At 41.2% G+C, this 22,511-nt stretch overlaps 1 protein-coding gene across 9 annotated transcripts in view; it reads right to left on the bottom strand.

Moving 5' to 3' along the window:
* ULK4 (unc-51 like kinase 4) overlaps positions 1-22,511 on the bottom strand; it is a 702,682-nt gene that overhangs the window by 661,216 nt on the left and 18,955 nt on the right. For all 9 annotated transcript variants that reach the window (XR_012090659.1, XM_073010314.1, XM_073010313.1 and 6 more), the window contains 3 exons: positions 16,841-16,940; positions 14,566-14,705; positions 10,604-10,766 (listed from right to left, as the gene is read on the bottom strand). Coding sequence is in view for 7 of the 9 variants with exons in the window: in XM_073010314.1 (XP_072866415.1) it covers positions 10,604-10,766; positions 14,566-14,705; positions 16,841-16,940 (403 nt within the window). In the remaining 2 variants the exon portion in view is untranslated. The remainder of the gene's footprint in view (positions 1-10,603; positions 10,767-14,565; positions 14,706-16,840; positions 16,941-22,511) is intronic.

Below are 22,511 nucleotides of genomic sequence, written 5' to 3'. Positions count from 1 at the left end.
TTAACCTCCAGTAAATCACACAGCTAGGCAGTTGCAGAGCACCCGCCAAGACCCAGGGTCCTTGTCTCTCCCTGGTGCACAGTCTGTGCATTCCATCTAACAAACGCCCACCTCCCAGTGAGAGTCTCTTCCCCAGGAAGTAAGTAACCTCCAATGATTTGGAAACAAAATTCCACTGAGGTAAGCCTTCCAGCAAATCCTATCTCCAGAGCCCCTCACAGCCAGATCAGCAGCTTTGTGTGCCCTGATGCGTGACTATAAAGTTCTCCCATGGAGCATTTTTGCTATGCTATCACATTTCGCACACATCGATGGAAGGTCTATTTGCCTGCACTAGCTGCTGAGGAAACACAAATAACGCCCATGGAATGCCCTTGCACTCTGCCCAACACTTAATAGATGTTTCATTAATATTTGTTGAATATGGATGTTTGTCTTCCCATCCTTATTTCCAGTACCTAGAACATGGGTAAACTGGTCAAATTAAGAAATAAATGTGGACCAGGCTCACACCTGTAATCCCAGCACTTTGGGATGTTGAGGCAGGCAGATTACTTGAGGCCAGAAGTTCAAGACCAGCCTGACCAACCTGGTGAAACTCCATCTCTACTAAAACTACAAAAATTTGCTGGGCGTGGTGGAGGGTGCTGTAATCCCAGCTACATGGGAGGCTGAGGCCATTCAAGAATCACTTGAACCTAGTAGGCAAAGGTTGCGGTGAGCCAAGATCATGCTACTGCTCTCCAGCTTGTGTAACAAAGCAAGACTCTGTCTCAAAAAAATAAACAAATGAGGGCCAGGGGCGGTAGCTCACGCCTGTAATCCCAGCACTTTGGGAGGCCAAGGTGGGCGGATCATGAGGTCAGGGAATTGAGTCTTGGCTAACACAGTGAAATCCCGTCTCTACTAAGAAAAAATACAAAAAATTAGCCAGGCGTGGTGGCGGGCACCTGTCGTCCCAGCTACTGGGGAGGCTGAGGCAGGAGAATGGCGTGAAACCAGGAGGCGGAGCTTGCAGTGAGCCAAGATCGCGCCACTGCACTCCAGCCTGGGCAACAGAGCGAGACTCCATCTCAAAAAATAAATAAATAAATGTGGAATTAACAAATCAATGCACTAATGAACAATGGAATTAAAGTCCCTGGGTTCACACTCAAATGGGTAGAAAACAAATACACAAAACAGTATATTATTACATGGTAAGTTAAATGGTTTATGCATAAAATATTATGAAAGTTATAAAACACTTAAGTATTCAGTCTGATAAAATCCTGCCATCCAGACAGACAAAGAAGGAAGTCTTTCTCAAGAAAGCTGAAGCCGTCCAGGTGTGGTGGCTCATGCCTGTAATCCCAGCATTTTCAGGGGCTGAGGCAGGCAGATCACCTGAAGTCGGGAGTTCAAGACCAGCCTGACCAACAAGGAGAAACCCCGTCTCTACTAAAAACACAAAATTAGCTGGGCATTGTGGTACATGCCTGTAATCCCAGTTACTTGGGAGGCTGAGGCAGGAGAATCACTTGAACCCGGGAGGCAGAAGTTGCAGTGGCTCATGCTTGTAATGCTAGCACTTTGGGAGGCCGAGGCAGATGAATCACCCAAGGTCAGGAGTTCGAGACCAGCCTGGCCAAGATAGTGAAACCCTGTCTCTATGAAAAATACAAAAAAATTAGCCAGCCATGGTGCCTGTAACCACAGCTACTCAGGAGGCTGAGGCAGGAGAACTGTTTGAACCTGGGAGGCAGAGGTTGCATTGAGCCAAGATCACACCATTGCACTCCAGCCTGTAATCCCAGTTACTTGGTAGGCTGAGGCCAGAGAATTGCTTGAATCCGGAGGCAGAGGTTGCGGTGAGCTGACATCACACCACTGCACTCCAGCTTGGGCAACAGATCAAGACTCCATCTCAAAACAAACAAAATAAACAAACAAAAAGAATCCCTGAACCAATGTCGACCACTAGAGTGCTCTCAGGAATAGGCCTGCCTTAGTGTCCCCTCCAAGCTTAGTCACTAGCTGGGTACAGTCATAAGAACCGTGGCCTCAGAGCAAAACCACTGATGGATTTCTTCAAGTAGTTGGAGGCCTTGGTCAGTTGTACCTGCAATTGAAAGACAGTGAAGCACAATCTTGTGGGCACCACAAGAATAGAGAGGAAATCCTGGACCAGATCGTGGAACTTGAACCCTAACCTGTAGGTAGGGTATTCTAAATTTGAAACTATTTTCATAAATCAGCCCAGATTTCTAATTTCTCTCAATCAACAAGACTGGGCCAAAATTGAGCTGAGTTCGATATAACCCCCATCAATCCCTCTTAAACTGGGCCACATTATTGATTTATATAACTTTTCTGTCCCTGAATTTGGGAGCTATCATCCAGCCAACCCCTATCTTTACACAGGAAATTAAAACTCCTAGCACCTATGTGACACTACTCTAAAGGTTACAAAGAGGCAAAGACAGAACTAGAATCCAGATGTCCTTATGAGAAGCTCTTTTCAATATTACTTTTATGCAGCCTAACCAAACTGTTTGCCCTAACATCAGCATCAATGTTAACATGGCTGTACACCACCACTCACCAATCACCAACCCCATCACAGTACCCAACTAGTCAAATATGTCAAAAGGTAGTGTGATTTTTTTCATGTGCCTTGTTCATCGCCACACTTAGATCGTGAATTCTCCAAGTCTCCAGGAAAACAGAAGTGGTTTTATCCTCTATTTTCATCTTAATGCCACAGGGATGTGAAGGTTAACTGCCTGTGAAGTACCTGATCCCCAAAGGTCAGGACTGATTCTGCCCTGCTGGTTACGCGAGTGTCCTCAACCCTTGGCCAAACAGACTAACCTGCCCCATCATAGAAATTGTTCTTAGATTAAGTTCAGAAGTACGCATCACTGCTAGAACATCTGACCTATTTCTCCACAACACAGCTCTCTTCCCCTTACTAAATATGCATTTATACTAAAATATACCATTGACCTTGTTTTCTATAACAAAATTATACACAATAATTCAGAACTTCATATCCTACTAACATAGACCACAACAGTCATTTTCATAGAATACTGATAATTCTATGGAACGCAATTTGAGGACATTAAAAGCCTTCTTCTTGGGCATGAAATCTTACCACATACAAGCCTGGCCCTGAAAGTTTAATTTCCTTTAGTCCTATTTACGGGGCCTATGATTAACCTGCTGCTCCCCATCCTCTTCCCTCATCCCTGGGCCACATGACTACCAAGTCCAAGGATGTCTGCCACCCTCTTGCATCGTGCCCTTTCCTACAACTGCCACCAAACTCAGCTGACAGCACTATGAGTATCACAGAGCTTCAATGGCCCAAAGTCTCAAGTACCTGAACACAGAACCTGAGGAGGAAAGATCTTTAGCACTTCCCCCAAAAGGCATAAGAAACATTACTTCAGACTCCCCCCTCAAGTATAGCAATTTTAACACCCCCAGCCCCATCTCACATGCCAAGAATACACCTTAGAAATTTGCTTCAGGGATGCTGGCAAGATAGCTGAATAGGAACAGCTCCAGTCTGCAGCTCTCAGTGAGATCAATGCAGAAGGCGGGTGATTTATGCATTTCCAACTGAGGTACCCAGTTCATCTCATTAGGACTGGTTGGACAGTGGGTACAGCCCACAGAGGGCAAGCCGAAGCAGGGTGGGGCGTCGCCTCACCCGGGAAGCGCTAGGGGTCAGGGAACTCCCTCTTCTAGCCAAGGGAAGCCATGAGGGATTGTGCCGTGAGGAACAGTGCACTCCGGCCCACATACTGTACTTTTCCAATGGTCTTCCCAACCCACAGACCAGGAGATTCCCTCTGGTGCCTACGCCACCAGGGCCCTGGGTTTCAAGCACAAAACTGGGTGGCCATTTGGGCAGACACCAACTAGGTGCAGGAGGTTTTTTTTTCATACCCCAGTGACACCTGGAAGGCCAGAGAGACACAGGACCAATCACTCCTCTGGAAAGGGGGCTGAAGCCAGGGAGTCACGTGGTCTGGCTCAGCAGGTCCCACCCCCACAGAGCCCAACAAGCTAAGATCCACTGGCTTGAAATTCTCACTGCCAGCGCAGCAGTCTGAAGTCGACCTGCGATGCTGGAGCTTGGTGCAGGGAGGGGCATCCACCATTGCTGAGGCTTAAGTAGGCGGTTTTACCCTCACAGTGTAAACAAAGTCACATGGAAGTTCGAACTGGGTGGAGTCTGCTGTGGCCAGACTGCTTCTCTAGATTCCTCCCCTCTGGGCAGTGCATCTGCAGCAGCCCCAATCAGATGCGTATACATAAAACCCCCATCTCCCTGGGACAGAGCACCTGGGGCAAGGGGAGGTTGTGGGAGCAGGCTCAGTAGACTTAAACGCCCCTGCCTGATGGCTCTGAAGAAAGCAACGGATCTCCCAGCACAGCGTTCAAGCTCTGCTAAAAGTCAGACTGCCTCCTCAAGTGGGTCCCTGACCCTTGTGTCTCCTAATTGGGAGATACCTCCCAGTAGGGGCCCGCAGACACCTCATACAGGAGAGCTCCAGCTAGCATCTGGCAGGTGCCCCTCCGGGACGAAGCTCCCAGAGGAAGGAACAGGCAGCAATCTTTGCTGTTCTGCAGCCTCTGCTGGTGATACCCAGGCAAACAGGGTCTGGAGTGGACCTCCAGCAAACTCCAGCAGACCTGAAGCAGAGGGGCCTGACCGTTAGAAGGAAAACTAACAAACAGAAAGGAATAGCATCAATATCAACAAAAGGGATGTCCACTCAGAGACCCCATCCAAAGGTCACCAACATCAAACACCAAAGGTAGATAAAAGGTAGATAGATAAAGATGGAGAGAAACCAGGGCAAAAAGGCTGAAAATTCCAAAAACCCGAACGCCTCTTCTCCTCCAAAGGATCACAACTCCTCACCAGCAAGGGAACAAAACTGGATAGAGAATGAGTTTGACAAATGGACAGAAGTAGGCTACAGAAGGTGGGTAATAACAAACTCCTCCAAGCTAAAGGAGCATGTTCTAACCTAATGCAAGGAAGCTAAGAACCTTGAAAAAAGGTTAGAGGAACTGCTAACTAAAATAACCAGTTTAGAGAAGAACATAAATGACCTGATGGAGCTGAAAAACACAGTACAAGAACTTCGTGAAGCATACACAAGCATCAATAGCCGAATCGATCAAGTGGAAGAAAGGATATCAGAAATTGAAGATCAACTTAATGAAATAAAGTGAAAAGACAAGGTTAGAGGAAAAAGAATGAAAAGGAACAAATAAAGCCTCCAAGAAATATGGGACTATGTGAAAGACCAAATCTACATTTGATTGATGTACCTGAAAGTGACAGAGAGAATGGAACCAAGCTGGAAAACACACTTCAGGATATTATCCAGGAGAACTTCCTGAACCTAGTAAGACAGGCGAACACTCAAATTCAGGAAATACAGAGAACACTACAAATATACTCCTCAAGAAGAGCAACCCCAAGACACATAATTGTCAGATTCACCAAGGTTAAAATGATGGAAAAGGCTGGGCGCGGTGGCTCACGCCTGTAGTCCCAGCACTTTGGGAGGCCGAGGCGGGTGGATCACAAGGTTAGGACATCAAGACCATCCTGGCTAACACGGTGAAATGCCATCTCTACTAAAAATACAAAAAATTAGCCGGGCATGGTGGCAGGTGCCTGTAGTCCCAGCTACTCTGGAGGCTGAGGCAGGAGAATGGCATGAACCCGGGAGACGGAGCTTACAGTGAGCCGAGATCGCGCCACTACACTCCAGCCTGGGCAACAGAGCGAGACTCCGCCTCAAAGAAAAAAAAAAAGATGGAAAAAATGTTAAGGGCAGCCAGAGAGAAACATTGGGTTACCCACAAAGGGAAGCTCATCAGACTAACAGCAGATCTCTCAGCAGAAACCCCACAAGCCAGAAGAGAGTGAGGGCAAATATTCAACATTCTTAAAGAAAAGAATTTTCAACCCAGAATTTCATATCCAGCCAAACTAAGCTTCACAAGCAAAGGAGAAATAAAATCTTTTACAGACAAACAAATGCTGAGAGATCTTCTCACAACCAGGCCTGTCTTACAAGAGCTCCTGAAGGAAGCACTAAACATGGAAAGGAAAAACCAGTACCAGCCACTGCAAAAACATACCAAATTGTAAAGACCATCGACCCTATTAAGAAACTGCACCAACTAACGGGCAAAATAACCAGCTAGCATCATAATGACAGGATCAAATTCACACACAACAATATTAACCTTAAATGTAAACAAGATAAATGCCCCAATTAAAAAGACACAGACTTACAAATTGAATAAAGAGTCAAGACCTATCAGTGTGCTATATTCAGAAGACCCATCTCACATGCAGAGACACACATAAGCTCAAAATAAAGGCATGGAGGAATATTTACCATGCAAATGGAAAGCAAAAAAAAAAAAAAGCAGGGGTTGCAATCCTGGTCTCTGATAAAACAGACTTTAAACCAGCAAAGATCAAAAGAGACAAAGAAGGCCATTACATAATTGTAAAGGGATCAATGCAACAAGAAGAGCTGACTATCCTAAATATATATGCACCCAATACAGGAGTAACCAGATTCATAAAGCAAGTTCTTAGAGACCTACAAAGAGATGTAGACTCCCACACAATAATAATGGGAGACTTTAACACCCTATTGTCAATATTAGATCAACAAGACAGAAAATTACAAGGATATTCAGGACTTGAACTCAGCTCCAAGGGGACCTAATAGACACCTACAGAACTCTCCACCCCAAATCAACAGAATATACATTCTTCTCAGCACCACATCACACTTACTCTAAAATCAACCTGATAACTGGAAGTAAAACACTCCTCAGCAAATGCAAAAGAATAGAAATCATAACAAACAGTCTCTCAGACCACAGTGCAATAAATTAGAACTCAGGATTAAGAGACTCACTCAAAACCACACAACTACATGGAAACTGAATAACCTGCTCCTGAATGACTACTGCGTACATAACGAAATGAAGGCAGAAATAAAGAACTTCTTTGAAATCAATGAGAACAAAGACACAATGTACCAGAATCTCTGGAACACATTTAAAGCTGTGTCTAGAGGAAAATTTACTGCACTAAATGCCCACAAGAGAAAGCAGGAAAGATCTAAAATTGACACCCTAACATCACAATTAAAAGAACTAGAGAAGAACAAACAAATTCAAAACCTAGCAGAAGACAAGAAATAACTAATTTCAGAGCAGAACTGAAGGAGATAAAGACACAAAAAACCCTTCAAAAAAAAAAAAATCAATGAATCTAGGAGCTGTTTTTTTTTTAATGATCAACAAAATAGATCGCTAGCAAACCTAATAAAGAAGAGAAAAGAAACAAATAGATGCAATAAAAATGAAAAAGGAGATATTACCACTGATCCCACAGAAATACAAACTACCATCAGAGAATACTATGAACACTTCTACACCAATAAACTAGAAAATCTAGAAGAAATGGATAAATTCCTGGACATATACACGCTCCCACATCTAAACCGGGAAGAAGTCGAATCACTGAATAGACCAATAACAAGTTCTGAAATTGAGGCGGTAATTAATAGCCTACCAATCAAAAAAAGTCCAGGACCAGATGGATTCACAGCCGAATCCTACCGGAGGTACAAAGAAGGGCTGATAACATTCCTTCTGAAACTATTCCAAACAACAGAAAAAGAGGGAATCCTCCCTAACTCATCCTACGAGGCCAGCATCATCCTGATACCAAAGCCTGGCAGAGATACACCAACAACAACAACAAAAATTTTCTGGCCAATATCCCTGATAAACATCGATGCGAAAATCCTGAATAAAATACTGGCAAACCGAATCCAGCAGCACATCAAAAAGCTTATCCATCATGATCAAGTCAGCTTTATCCCTGGGATACAGGGCTGGTTCAACATACACAAATCAACAAACGTAATCCATCACATAAACAAAACCAATGACAAAAACCACATGATTATCTCAATAGATGCAGAAAAGGTCTTCGACAAAATTCAACACCCCTTCATGCTAAAAACTCTCAATAAACTAGGTATCGATAGAATATATCTCAAAATAATAAGAGTTATTTATGACAAACCCACAGCCAATATCATACTGAATGGACAAAAACGGGAAGCATTCTCTTTGAAATCCGGCACAAGACAAGGATGCCCTCTCTCACCACTCCTATTCAATGTAGTATCGGAAGTTCTGGCCAGGGCAATCAGGCAAGAGAAAGAAATAAAGGGTATTCAAATAGGTAGAGAGGAAGTCAAATTGTCTCTGTTTGCAGATGACATGATTGTATATTTAGAAAATTCCATCGTCTCAGCCCAAAATCTCCTAAAGCTGATAAGCAGCTTCAGTAAAGTCTCAGGATACAAAATCAATGTGCAAAAATCACAAGCATTCCTATACACCAATAATAAACAAATAGAGAGTCAAATTATGAGTGAACTCCCATTCACAATTGCTACAAAGAGAATAAAATACCTTGGAATACAACTTACAAGGGATGTGAAGGACCTCTTCAAGGAGAACTACAAATCTCTGCTCAAGAAAATAAGAGAGGACACAAACAAATGGAAAAACATTCCATCCTCATGGATAGGAAGAATCGATATCATGAAAATAGCCATATTGCCCAAAGTAATTTATAGATTCAGAGCTATCCCCACCAAGCTACATTGACTTTCTTCACAGAATTGGAAAAAACTACTTTAAATTTCATATGGAAACAAAAAAGAGCCCACATAGCCAAGAAAATCCTAAGCAAAAAGAACAAAACTGGAGACATCACACTACCTAACCTCAAACTATACTACAAGGCCACAGTAACCAAAACAGCATGGTACTGATACAAAAACAGATCAATGGAACAGAACAGAGACCTCAAAATAGGTATCTACAACCATCTGATCTTTGACAAACCTGACAAAAACAATCAATGGGGAAAGGATTCCCTATTTAATAAATGGTGTTGGGAAAACTGGATAGCCATATGCAGAAAAATGAAACTAGACCCCTTCCTTTTACCTTATACAAAAATTAACTCAAGATGGATTAAAGACTTAAATGTAAGACCTAAAACCATAAAAACTCTAGAAGAAAACCTAGGCAATACCATTCAGGATACAGGCATGGGCAAAGACTTCATGACAAAAACACCAAAACTAATGGCAGCAAAAGTCAAAATTGACAAATGGGATCTGATTAAATGAAAGAGCTTCTGCACAGCAAAATAAACTAGCATCAGAATGAACAGACAACCTACAGAATGGTAGAAAATGTTTGCAATCTACCCATCTGACAAAGATCTAATATCCAGAATCTATAAGAAACTTAAACATATTTACAAAAAAGCAAATAACCCCATCAAAAAGTGGGCAAAGGATATGAACAGACACTTCTCTAAAGAAGACATTTATGCAGCCAACAAACATATGAAAAAAAGCTCAACATCACTGATCATTAGAGAAATGCAAATCAAAACCACAATTAGATACCATCTCACACCAGTCAGAATGGCAATTATCAAAAAGTCAAGAAACAAAAATGCTGGCAAGGCTGTAGAGAAATAGAACCGTTTTGGACTGTTGGTGGGAATGTAGATTGGTTCAACCATTGTGGAGGACAATTCCTCAGGGATCTAGAACCAGAAATACCATTTGACCCAGCAATCCCATTACTGAGTATACACCCAAAGGAATATAAATCATTCTACTATAAAGACACATGCACACATATGTTTATTGCAGCACTATTCACAATAGCAAAGACGTGGAACCAACCCAAACACCCATCAATGATAGACTGAATAAAGAAAATATGGCACATATACACGATGGAATACTATGCAGCCATAAAAAAGGATGAGTTCATGTCCTTTGCAGGGACATGGATGAAGTTGGAAACCATTATTCTCAGCAAACTAACACAAGAACAGAAAACCAAACACTCTCATTTGTAAGTGGAAGTTGAACAATGAGAACACATGGACACAGGGAGGGGAACATCACACACCTGGGCCTGTCAGGGGGTCGGGGGGCTAAAGGAGGGATAGCATTAGGAGAAATACCTAATGTAGATGATGGCTTGATGGGTGCAGCAAACCACCATGGCGTGTGTATGTAACAAACCTGCACGCTATGTAACAAACCTGCACGTTCTGCACATGTACCCCAGAACTTAAATTAAAAAAAAAAGAAAGAAAGAAATATATTTCAACTGTAGAATATCATTCACTCAACTAATTTCTATTGAACCACTAATGTGCCAGGCACCATTCCCCTCCTATGTGCTAATGAGTGCTTAGTAAAACATAAAGCTGAAGACGAAATGCAGGCTTTGTTAAGGTTCCCCAGGCCTTACAGAGTAGATCCACATTGAATACTTTAGGCCATGGACAAAGCCATTCCTATGTCCAGACTACGTCTGCTAGTTATTACCATTTTCAATATGTCATATGAGTGGCAAAACAAAAGACTGACATTGTCTCCTAAATACAGGACTTGCATGGTCCACAACTAGAGTTACGATCTTTAAGTATTCCAGGTCCACATACCTTTGACTCTACTTTTCATGCTTTTCTTCAGGACATTTTGCCCGCTATCACCTCCTCCTTCCTCTGCTGCCACCAAAGCAAAGAACTCTTCCAAATTTTCACCTTCCACTTTTGCCAAGCAAAAGTTGCTAAACTTCAGTGTGCCAGGCCCTTCCAAGAGTATCTATGAAGATCAAATAAATGTTTTCAGAAGAAAAATCAACTTAATTTGTACATATATCAGTACCTCTTATAACTGCACTAAAGAACTTTCGAGCATTGCTATTCTTTCTCCATCAGAACTCAGAAAAATAAATGCTTATAATTTTTTTAAAAAGCTAAAGAAAAATAAATCCAACTTTTTAATAATCAAATACAAAATTCAATTGTTTATTCTCAGCTCTATATAATGAACTCATCATATAACCAAAGTGGAAAACTTCAGGTTTGGGGAAAGATAAACAATGATGAAAATAAAACACTCTGCACTTGCCAAGCCTCAGTGTCAGCTATAACAGGATTTGAAAACCCAGCTGCCTGAGGTGTTGTTTATTCAAGTGAGGAAGCATAATGTAGAGTTAAGATTAAAGTTGGAGATCTGGATTTTACACCCAGGTCCACCATTTACTTGCTGTCTGACCTTGAAGAACATATTTAACCTTTCTAATCCCCAATCTCTTCACCTATAAAATGGGAAAAATAATACCAAACTCTTCAGACGGTTGCAAGGATTAATCGAAGTTACACAAGTGAAGGGTTTGTAACAGTCGCTGGCATGTGACAAATGCTCAAGTCTGCTAATATAATTAGTGATTAGAATCTATGGATTGCTGAAAACATGCCAGGAACTACTGTTCTGTTACTTTTACCATTTCCTCTATTAAAAGTATTTCTAGATAGGTACAATGGGTCAGGTGGCTTTGTGGTTTTTCAAGGCTATGTAGGGTCAAGTGCGGTGGCTCACACCTGTAATCCCAGCACTTTGGAAGGCTGAGGCGGGCAGATCACTTGGGGCCAGGAGTTCGAGACCAGCCTGGCCAACATGGTGAAACCCCGTCTCTACTCAAAATACAAAAATTAGCTGGGCATGGTGGCGGGCGCCTATAATCCCAGCTACTCAGGAGGCTGAGGCATGAGAATCACTTCAACCCGGGAGGCGGAGGTTGCAGTGAGCCAAGGTTGCGCCACTGCACTCCATTCTGCATGACAGCGAGACCCTGTCTCAAAAATATAAAATTAAAATAAAGGCAATGTGAAGTTAACTCTTAACTTCTAGTCACAAATACATACTAAGGATGTCTGCTGGTCTACAATAGTGGCTTTTAAACTTATGTGAGCGTCAGAATCCCCTGGAAGACTTGTTAAAGCACGGACTACCAGTCACTACCCCCAGAGTTTCTGCTTCAACAGGTCTGGGATGGGGCTCATTTCTACCAAGTGCCAGGTCAATCTAATGCTGCTGGTCCAGAGGACCACTAGCAGGGATCGGCAGATTTTTTTGTGGTCGGTAAAGAGCCAGCTAATAAATATTTTAGACTTTATGAGCCATACAGTCTTTTATACTTCAATGTCATTTCATTTCAATGGAATCTCATACTTCAATTCTGTTGTTGCACAACGGTAGCCACTGACATTACATAAACCAAAGGTCGTGGCTGTGTTCCAGTGAAAGTGTACTTACAAAAATAGGAATCCTGCCTAACCTTTGCTAACCCCTGTTCTAGAACACAGGTTTAGGTTACAAAGCAGCCTGAGTTTTTCAGATCATAACAGCTGATAATAAATCTCATTAAACAACTCCCATATAGATATCAGCAAACTACAGTCTCTGGGACAAACCCTGGCCACTGCCTTGTACAGCTATAAACAAAGAGTGTCGGATTAAAATTAAAAAAAAAAAACCCTATCTGAAAACTGCCACACAAAAAAAAGTAAGTAAACAAAGGAGGGGGGGGATTTGGCCAGGCATGGTAGCTCATACCTGTAATCCCAGCACTTTGGGAAGCCAAGGCAGTAGGATCACCTGAGGTCAGGAGTTTGAGACTAGCCTGGCCAACACAGTGAAACCCTGTCTCTACTAAAAATACAAAAATTTGCAACACGCCTACAGTCCCAGCTACTCAGGAGGCCGAGGCAGGAGAATCACTTGAACCCGGGATGCAGAGTTTGCAGTGAGTTGAGCTCACACCACTGCACTCCAGCCTGGACAACACAGTGAAACTGTGTCTCAAAAAAATAAAAATAAAATAATTTTTTAAATGTGGTTTTTGTATTTCTAAATGGTTAGGAAAAAGTCAAAATAATATTTCTAGACATGTAACAATGAATTACATGAAATCCACATTTCCATATCCACAAATGAAGTTACTGAAATGCAGCCACAGCCAGGTATTTACAAATTAATCTACAGCTGCTTTCAGCACTACAATGACAGTCGAGTAGCTGCAGACTTGAGGCACATATGTGAATATTTCAAACAAGAACTAGTATTCATTATACAGGACTTTATGGAGTTTTCTTTTTTAGGTTTAATTATCTTCTCATACCGATGGCCTGTAAAAATAAAATTCTTAAATGAAATAGTCAGCTTTTTATTTCCTTGGCATATATTAAAGAAAAAGTAAAAACTCAGACCAGTAATATGTACAATTCCTCAGGGTATGTACTTATAAAGACAATAATTGATGTCACCGTGAGTATACTACTTACCAAAAAGTATCCTAGAAACTTGACCTAAATATAATAGGTAATCCTCACAAATATCTTGAAAAATCTATCTCCATGTGACAAAGAAACTGAGGCAAAGAGAAGCAAGGTAACTTGTCCGGGCTCACACAGCCTCTAAGTGTTGGTGTTGATTGCAACTCAGAAACCAAGTAGGTTTCATGACTCTACTATACTGAAGGACATTTAGTTGTGGATAATTAATTTTACCAAAAGAGAAAATATTTGATCCATAATATCAGGAATCATACATATATAGCCAAGAATGCCACTATCAACTAAAACAGTGGTTCATAAATGTGTACGATGACTTAAAAGCTAAGAGGGCCTTATCTTATAGACATATTGGGTTCAACATTTACAATGTAGGTTAGTAGAATTAAGTGATTACTCAAAGAGCTCTGAAAAGGAGACTTCACATTCAAAAAGCAACTTATACAGGCAGCTAAAATACAGTACCATATATTTCCTTTCATTATTTCTTTTATTTTTTTTTTTTTCTGAAACAGAATCTCGCTGGAATCCCAGGCTGGAATGCAGTGGTGTGACCTCAGCTCACTGCAACCTGCGCCTCCCGGGTTCAAGCAATTCTCCCTGCCTTGGCCTCTCAAGTAGCTGGAATTACAGGTGACTACCACCATACCCAGCTATTTTTTGTGTTTTTATTTTTTATGTTTTTATTTTTTTAAGACAGAGTCTTGCTCTGTCACTAGGCTGGAGTGCAGTGGTGCGATCTCAGCTCACTGCAACCTCCGCCTCCCGAGTTCAAGCAATTCTCCTGCCTCAGCCTCTCAAATAGTTGGGACTACAGGAGTGCACCATCACGCCCAGCTAATTTTTGGTTTTTTTTGTTTTTTTATTTTTTTTTAGTTGAGATGGGGTTTCACCATCTTGGCCAGGATGGTCTCGATCTCTTGACCTCATGATCCACCCACCTCAGCCACCCAACATGCTGGGATTACAGGCAAGAACCACCGCGCCCGGCCTTTTGTGTTTTTAGAAGAGATGAGGTTTCACTATGTTGGCCAGGCTAGTCTTGAACTTCTGACCTCAAGTGATCTGCCCGCCTCGGCCTCCCAAAGTGTTGGGATTACAGGCATGAGCCACCTGTGCCCTGCATCCTTTTATTTTAAAAAAAGATTAACTAAAATTTCAAGATGTTCTATACCAAAATGTTATCTAAAAATAAAAACATCTTTGAGAAAGCACTCTAAATTGAGACAGAAGCAGTTAGAAAATTAAAAACTTTCATGAATTACCTTCCCAGGAGAAATGTCACAAAAGAGAATGCCAAGTTTATGAAGATGATGTAATCCAGTAACCAGGTCAATCCCAAATTCTCTCACAACATCTTCTGGGAGGTTTTCATCTTGAGCAATAACTGTTTTTAAGGAACCACCTGCAAGAAGTTGATTAAAATCACCCATTTTCACCCCCTACCATCACAGAGTACCCGAGACGTTCCATGCTGACAGATACGAACACTGAAAAATGATCAAGACAGTAAACCCTGACACTCTGGTCGAGGAAAACACACGTGAGGGAATACAGTGGCCCAAGCGCTGCAACAGAAGTCTATGCCCAAGCACCAGAGACAGATTCACGAAAGTGCCTGCTCCCTATGGACGAATGGTGAGAGGCAAGCAGGTAAGATGAAAGGATAATAACCCTAACAGCTGCAAATACTAATGATAAATACCCCAAAACTGTGCACTTAAATCATATTATACTCTCGTTTACTGTTGTGCTGTCAAGTCACATTCTGCAAAGTACTGCATGGCAAAAAAGACTATGCCTTTCCTTAACAGATAATCACAACCCTTAGCATGTGCCATTAATGAAATAAAAGGCCAAAGTCAGGCACATTGAGAATCCCATTGCTATATTCTTCCAAGGTCCCAGTTACTCCTCTACCATCTAAGTGCCAGAAACAAATTTTTTTTTTTAAGGGTCAAGATTACAACAGCCAATCCATCAACAGATGAATGGATAACGAAAATATGGTACATATATACAAGGGAATACTATTCAGCCATAAAAGAGAGATTTTGTCATCTGCAACAACACAGTTGGAACTGGAGGTCATTATGTTAAGTGAAATAAGCCAGACACAGAAAGACAAACATTGCATGTCCTCATTTGTGGGAGCTGAAAATTAAAACAATTGAAATCATGGAGATAGAGAATAGAAGAATGGCTACCAGAGGTTGGGAAGAGTAGTGGGGAGGTGGCGGGGAGTGGGGATGGTTAATGGGTGAAAATAAATAGTAAGAATGAATAAGAACTAGTACTTGATAATACAACAAGTAGCTAAAGTCAATAATAATTGAACTGTACATTTTAAAATAACTAAAAGAATATAATTGGATTGTAACACAAAGGATAAATGCTTGAGGAAATGGACACCCCATTTACCCTGTGTGCTTATTACACACTGCATGCCTGTACCAACTATCTCATGTTCCCCATAAATATTAATATACATACCTACTATATACCTACACAAATGAAAAATTAATACAACAGCCAAATTCAGAAAAAGTAAAGTCTCTGCTGGCATTGGAAAGTTGAATATGAATTACTATGATGAAGGGAAGAGGTATTTGGGGTTTTCTTTTGTTTTGGTGGGTGAGGGGCCGTTACAGACGTAGGCATGTTTTACAGTTAGGATGCTACATCTGGTCAGCTGAAGCAAAAAACTAATTCTAGGACTATCACTTGATAACTCTGTCAATGTGTACATCTATGGAAGTAATTCAACCATAATTCTGTACTATTGATTCAGAAAAATAAAATCAAGTAAGTTATTAATCCAAATTACTTAAGTTTTGTAAATTCTGTGTCAATATGATAAGTTAGATTCACAAAGCTAGTAATAATTATATCAATAGTCAATTATCCTTTATTGTTACTCAATGTATAAACAGAAGTACACTAACAGTAGTACTTCATAGTAGTTAAGAGTAGTACTTCGTAGTGGTTATTACATTTTTTCCCTGTTAAACTCGTAAAATTTTGAAACTAAAAGCCCAGATAATATGTATTTAGTCACCTTTCTCCCTGTATATAGTCCTAGAAAGTTGTATGAAGGAATAGCTATATAATTTGTTATCTCTAATTATTTGTTGGTTCATCTTTGTACTTTTTCACATTGCTTAAAATTTTAGGAGGTACAGTATGATTTTCACAAAAACAAAAAGATACTTTATAAATGTATTAGCTAAATAATAGCTAGTCAACTTAAAATGTTCATTTTTATTCCTTGGGAAAATATTTTTGATAAATTAATCACCACTTTAAAACATTTCTAAATTTTTATGTATGTAATGTAATAATACACCAAAGTAAACCCAACCCGGAATTGAATTTACATAATTCTTTTTCCCAAACATCTTTGCTCTTCACCCTTCCCTAATATCCACAGAGCAATAGATTTTCAAGTTAACATAGTAAATAACATCAAAAGTAACAAAACTTACAGCATGTTTTTTTTCAATACAATATTCATAGCACTTTTTACATACTCTTTCTTACCTGTGCAGAGTTCCACCACTAGCCAGAGGTGATTGCTGGTTTCATACCATTCATGAAAAGTTACAATATTCTTGTGTTTAATTTCATGGGTGAGACGGACCTATAAAAACACAGAGCATTCACTCTAAAAAGAAATTCCTAAAACTCTTACATCCACTGAGAAAAACCTAAATATACAGTTGGTAAGTGGATAAGAAAATGGTGACATTTATTTGGTGGAATTCTATACAGATATTAGAAATCATGGTTATGAGGGCTAATAACACAGAAAAACACTAACTTAAAAATAAACTTTTTTGGCCATGCACGGTGACTCACACCTCTAACAATCCCGGCACTTTGGGAGGCAGAAGTGGGCGGATGACTTGAGGTCAGGAGTTCAAGAGCAGCCTGACCAACATGGTGAAACCCTGTTGTTGTCTACTAATGTTGTGAAACCCTGTTGTCTCTACTAAAAATACAAAAATCAGTTGGGCGTGACGGCACATGCCGTTCAGTAGCCTGAAATTCAAGCTACTTGGGAGACTAAGGCAGGAAAATTGCTTGAACTCAGAAGGCAGAAGTTGCAGTGTGCTGAGATGGTGCCACTGTACTCCAGCCTGAGTGACAGAGCAAGACTCCATCTCTAAATAAATAAATAAATAAATTTTTTAAAACTTGTGTCATACTCTTTTGCATGTCTCTGTAAATATAAATTTGCAAAAGAATTATTTATAGAAAAATGACCAGAAGATATTCACCAACATAGCTACTGTTATTAGTGAAACTGCTGGTGTTTTTTAATTCTACTTTTCTCTCATTTTCTATTGGCTATACTAATACACACTACTTTCATAGCCAAGAAAGAAAAAATAATTTTAAAGGGAAAAAAATTTCTGCTAAGTAAACATAACCTACCTACTCAATAATACAATAGTTAACTAAGTTGTATTATCAACTGACAAAATATTGTCAACATTAAAATGTATACTTAATTTTATTACATAGAGGAATGAGTGTTATAATGTTAATTGAGAAAGGCAAAAAACAAAATTATACCACGACTAAACCATTAAAGAACAAACTCAGAAACTAGAAGGAAACAAACCAAGACATGAGCAATGATTATCTTCTTTTTTTTTTTTTTTTGAGAAGGAGTCTTACTCTGTCATCCAGGCTGGAGTAGAGTGGTGCAATCTCGGCTCACTGAAACCTCTGCCTCCCGGGTTCAAGCACTTCTCTACCTCAGCCTCCCGAGTAGCTGGGATTACAGGTACACACCACAATGCCCAGCCAATTTTTGTACTTTTAGTAGAGATGGGGTTTCACCATGTTGGTCAGGCTGGTCATGAACTCCTGACCTCAAGTGATGCACCCGCCTTGGCCTCCCACAGTGCTGGGATTACAGGTGTGAGCCACTGTGCCCGGTCAAGCAATGATTATCTTTAGGTGATAGGACAATTGCCCTTTTTTCTTCTATTCATTTTTCCCTATTGTCCAAATTTCTACAGTGAAGTTGTATTTTTTTTTTAATTTTTAAAAGAACTCTCAGAAGGATTCTACAATCTACTTTTAAAAATATTCCTGGTCTGGCCAGGTGTGGTGGTTCACGCCTGTAATTCCAGCACTTTGGGAGGCCAAGGTGGGCAGATCACAAGGTCAGGAGATTGAGACCATCCTGGCTAACATGGTGAAACCCTGTCTCTACTAAAAATAAAAAAATTAGCCTGGCATGGTGGTGGGCACATGCAGTCCCAGCTCCTCAGGAGGCTGAAACAGGAAAATGGCGTGAACCCGGGAGGCAGAGCTTGCAGTGAGCTGAGATCGCGCCACTGCACCCTAGTCTGGGCAACAGAGCGAGACTCCGTCTCAAAAAAAAAAAAAAAAAAGCAATTCCTGGTCAATGGCAGTGGCTCATGCCTGTAATCCCAACACTTTAGGAGGCCAAGGCAGGAGGATCACTTGAGCCAGGGGTCCCCAACTCCTGGGCCGTGGACAGGTCCAGGTCCATGGCCTGTTAGGAACCAGGCCAGACAGCAGCAGGTGAACAGTCAGCAAGCAAGCATTACTGCTTAAGCTTGCCTCCTGTCAGATCAGCAGCAGCATTAGATTCTCACAGAAGTGCAAACGCTATTGTGAACTGCGCATGGGAAGGATCCAGGCTGCCCACTCCTTATGAGAATCTAATGCCTGATGATCTGAGGTGGAACAGTTTCATCCCGAAACAATCCCCACCCATGAAAAAACTGTCTTCCACAAAACCAGTCCCTGGTGTCAAAAAAAAAGTTGGAGACCAGTGCCACAGTTTTTTTTAATATATATATATATATATAAACATATATATAAACATAGAAATTGACCCTTCTAGTCTTAAAGCTTGAAACTTACATCTGTTTTATTTGAACTGCTTCCTCAGGAAAGGACCCCCAAGCCTCTCAAAAAGTATCAAGGAACTGAAGTTCACCAGATCACCATACCCAGACATGAGGCGCCAGGCCCCTGATTCATCATGATTGCTTCCTTTCACCTCCAAAGGTCTGTTTTCCCACACATTGCTACGTTTCTTTCCTGTTATATGAACCCCTAATTTTAGTCAGTCAAGGAGATTGGTTTTTGAGACTGAGCTCCCATCTCCTTGGCAGCAGCACCTGATTAAAGCCTTCTTCCCTGGCAATAGGTGTCATCTCAGTGATTGGTTTTCTGTGTGGAAAACAGCAGGACCTAGACCAAACCCCTGGTGTTTCAGTAACCGTTTTAACACAAGCCTCAGCAATATAGCAAGACCTCATCTCCACTAAAAATTCTTTTTTTAATTAGCCAGGCATGGTGATGCATACCTGTAGTCCCAGCTACTCAGGACACTGAGGCAGGAGGATAGCTGGAGTCCAGGAGTTCAAGGCTGCAGTGAACTGTGTTGCACCACTGCACTCCAGCCTGGGAAAGACAGCAAGACCCCGACTCCAAAAAAAAAAAAAAAAAAATAGAAACATTCTTACTTATTTTCTGTTCGAAAAGTATTTTAAAAAAAAAAACAAAAAAACAGAAACATCCTAGATGAATCCTGTCATCAATTCGCCCTATTGTAAAAGGTATCTTTACAATAAGCACACTGATCTTAAAAATGTACATTTCTGTCAGATCATAAGAATGCTCATGCATAAAAAACAAATAATAAACATGCAAAAGCCTATCTGTTAAAAAATACTAAGTTGTTCTGGAGGTTTTGCTTTCTCCTTTTAAAATTCCACTAAATACGAAAAATAAAACCACAAAAATGTGTGCATTACTAGTAAACCATCAAGATCCAAAATTGCTGACAACTAACAAAGTGCTTTCAATCCTGTTCTTTTTTTTTTTTTTTTTTTTTTTTTTGAAACAAGGTCTCACTCTATACCCAGGCTGGAGCACAGTGGCACAATTATGGCTCACTGTAGCCTTCATCTATTGGGCTCAAGGGATCCTCCTCCTCCCTCAGCCTCCAGAGTAGTGGGGACCATAGTTGCACCACTACATTCGGTTGACTTTTTTGATTTTTTGCATACACAAAGTCTCACTTTGTTGCCCCAGTTGGTCTTGAACTCCTGGATTCAACCAATCCTCCCACCTCAGCCTCCCAAAGTGCTGGGATTACAGGTATGAGTCACTGTGCTCAGCTTTAAAAAATAAATAAATAAATAAATATACTTTTTTTTAAAGTTACATCCAAACTCTACTACCACTTAACACAAACAGATGAGCCCATATATACAGAGCTCCCCATTTTAAAAATGAAACACTCTGTGAACAACTAGGTGGGCTCATACCATAGCACAATTAGAGGAAAATGGATCCACATAACTTAGAAGACAGAGGAGTTAAAAAAACAGAAAGCAGAGTGACCAAGAGAAAATTTAAGGAGCAACTTGCAAGAAACTACAAAACTAAAATTAAAAACTTAGCCAGGCATGGTGGCACATGCTTGTGGTCCCAGCTACTAGAGAGGCTGAGGCAGGAGGATCCCTTGAGCCCAGGAAGTCAAGGCGCAGTGAGCCGTGATCACATCACTGCACCCAGCCTGAGTGACAGAGTGAGACTCTGTCTCAAAAAAAAGAAAGAAAAAAGAAAGAAGGAAGGAAGGAAGGAAGGAAGGAAGGAAGGAAGGAAGGAAGGAAGGGAGGGAGGGAGGGAGGGAGGGAGGGAGGGAGGGAGGGAAAGAAACTGCAAAACTAATAAGGCCACCAAAGAATAAGGAAGACCACCTGGTGTCCATGTTTAAGGACTCCCACTGATTCAGGCACAGGAAGGGGGAGGTCCTGATGAAAAATAAAGGGGACATGGCAACTACAACAGAATCACCAACAGAATCTGGGCCCCAGCACTTCCTTCCAGCACTCCTCATTATGCAACATACGCCCCATGCCCACTCTTCTAAATGCTGGGCCAAACTGCCTCTCAAAGTCTTGCCCTCCACCTTCACCTCAACCACCTATCTATCCATGGTTACTCCACAGACCTACAGTGTTCAATGTGGGAGCGAAGTGCCACACAGGGCTACTCAGAACTCAAAAAGTGGCTTGTCTGAACTGGGATGTGCTACAGATGTGAAATACACACAGTATTCTGAAGACTTCATACTAAAAAATAATAAACAATATCTCAATAATAGTTTTTATCGGCCAGGTGCAATGGCTCACGACTCTAAACCCAACACTTTGGGAGGCCGAGGCGGGCAGATCACTTGAGGTCAGGAGTTTGAGACCAGCCTGGCCAACATGGTGAAATCCTGTCTCTACAAAAAATACAAAAATTAGGTGGGCATGGTGGTACATGTCTGAAGTTCCAGGAACTTAGGAGGCTGAGGCAGGAGAATCACTTGAACCCAGAAGGCAGAGGTTGCAGAAAGCCTAGATCGTACCACTGTACTCCAGCCTGGGTGGGAGAGCAAGACTTCATCTCAAATAAATAAAAAAATAAATAGTTTTTACCAATTATATGTTGAAATGATCATACATTGTGCACACTGGTTTTAGAAATATATTACCAAAGTTAGGCTGGGCATGATGGCTCACGCCTGTAATCCCAGCACTTTGGGAGGCTGAGGCGGGTGGATCATGAGGTCAGGAGATCAAGACCATCCTGGCTAACACGGTAAAACTTCATCTCTACTAAAAATACAAAAAATTAGTCGGGCGTGGTGGCGGGCGCCTATAGTCCCAGCTACTCAGGAGGCTGAGGCAGGAGAATGGTGTGAACCTGGGAGGCGGAGCTTGCAGTGAGCCGACATGGTACCACTGCAAGACTCTGTCTCAAAAAAAAAAAAAAAGAAAGAAAGAAAGAAAGAAAGAAATATATTACCAAAGTTAATTTCACCCATTTGTTTTTCATTTTTCAATGTGGCTACTAAAAAATTCAAAATAAGATTTGTGGCCCCCATTATATTTTTATTAGATGGTGTTGCTAGACTTTTACTAAAAACTGCATTACCACCAAAATCTCTTTCACACATCCTAGCCTGTGACCATATACACACACTTTCCAGCTCGCTCCCACGAGCATTCCAATTCTGGTTAAACTCAACCAACCCTCCACATACTCTGCAGCTACTCAAGCAGGTAAAGTAGAAGCTCCTCAAGCACGTAAAGCAGAAACAAACAGTGCTGCCTGATTTACTTTAAATGTATGATCACAAATCTCAAATGGCCCAAGACAACCT

This window comes from Chlorocebus sabaeus, chromosome 22 (assembly GCF_047675955.1).
Source record: "Chlorocebus sabaeus isolate Y175 chromosome 22, mChlSab1.0.hap1, whole genome shotgun sequence".
Taxonomy (NCBI): Eukaryota; Metazoa; Chordata; class Mammalia; order Primates; family Cercopithecidae; genus Chlorocebus; species Chlorocebus sabaeus.
Note: the sequence above shows the minus strand (reverse complement) of the source record. Positions and strands in the feature narration are given on the sequence as shown.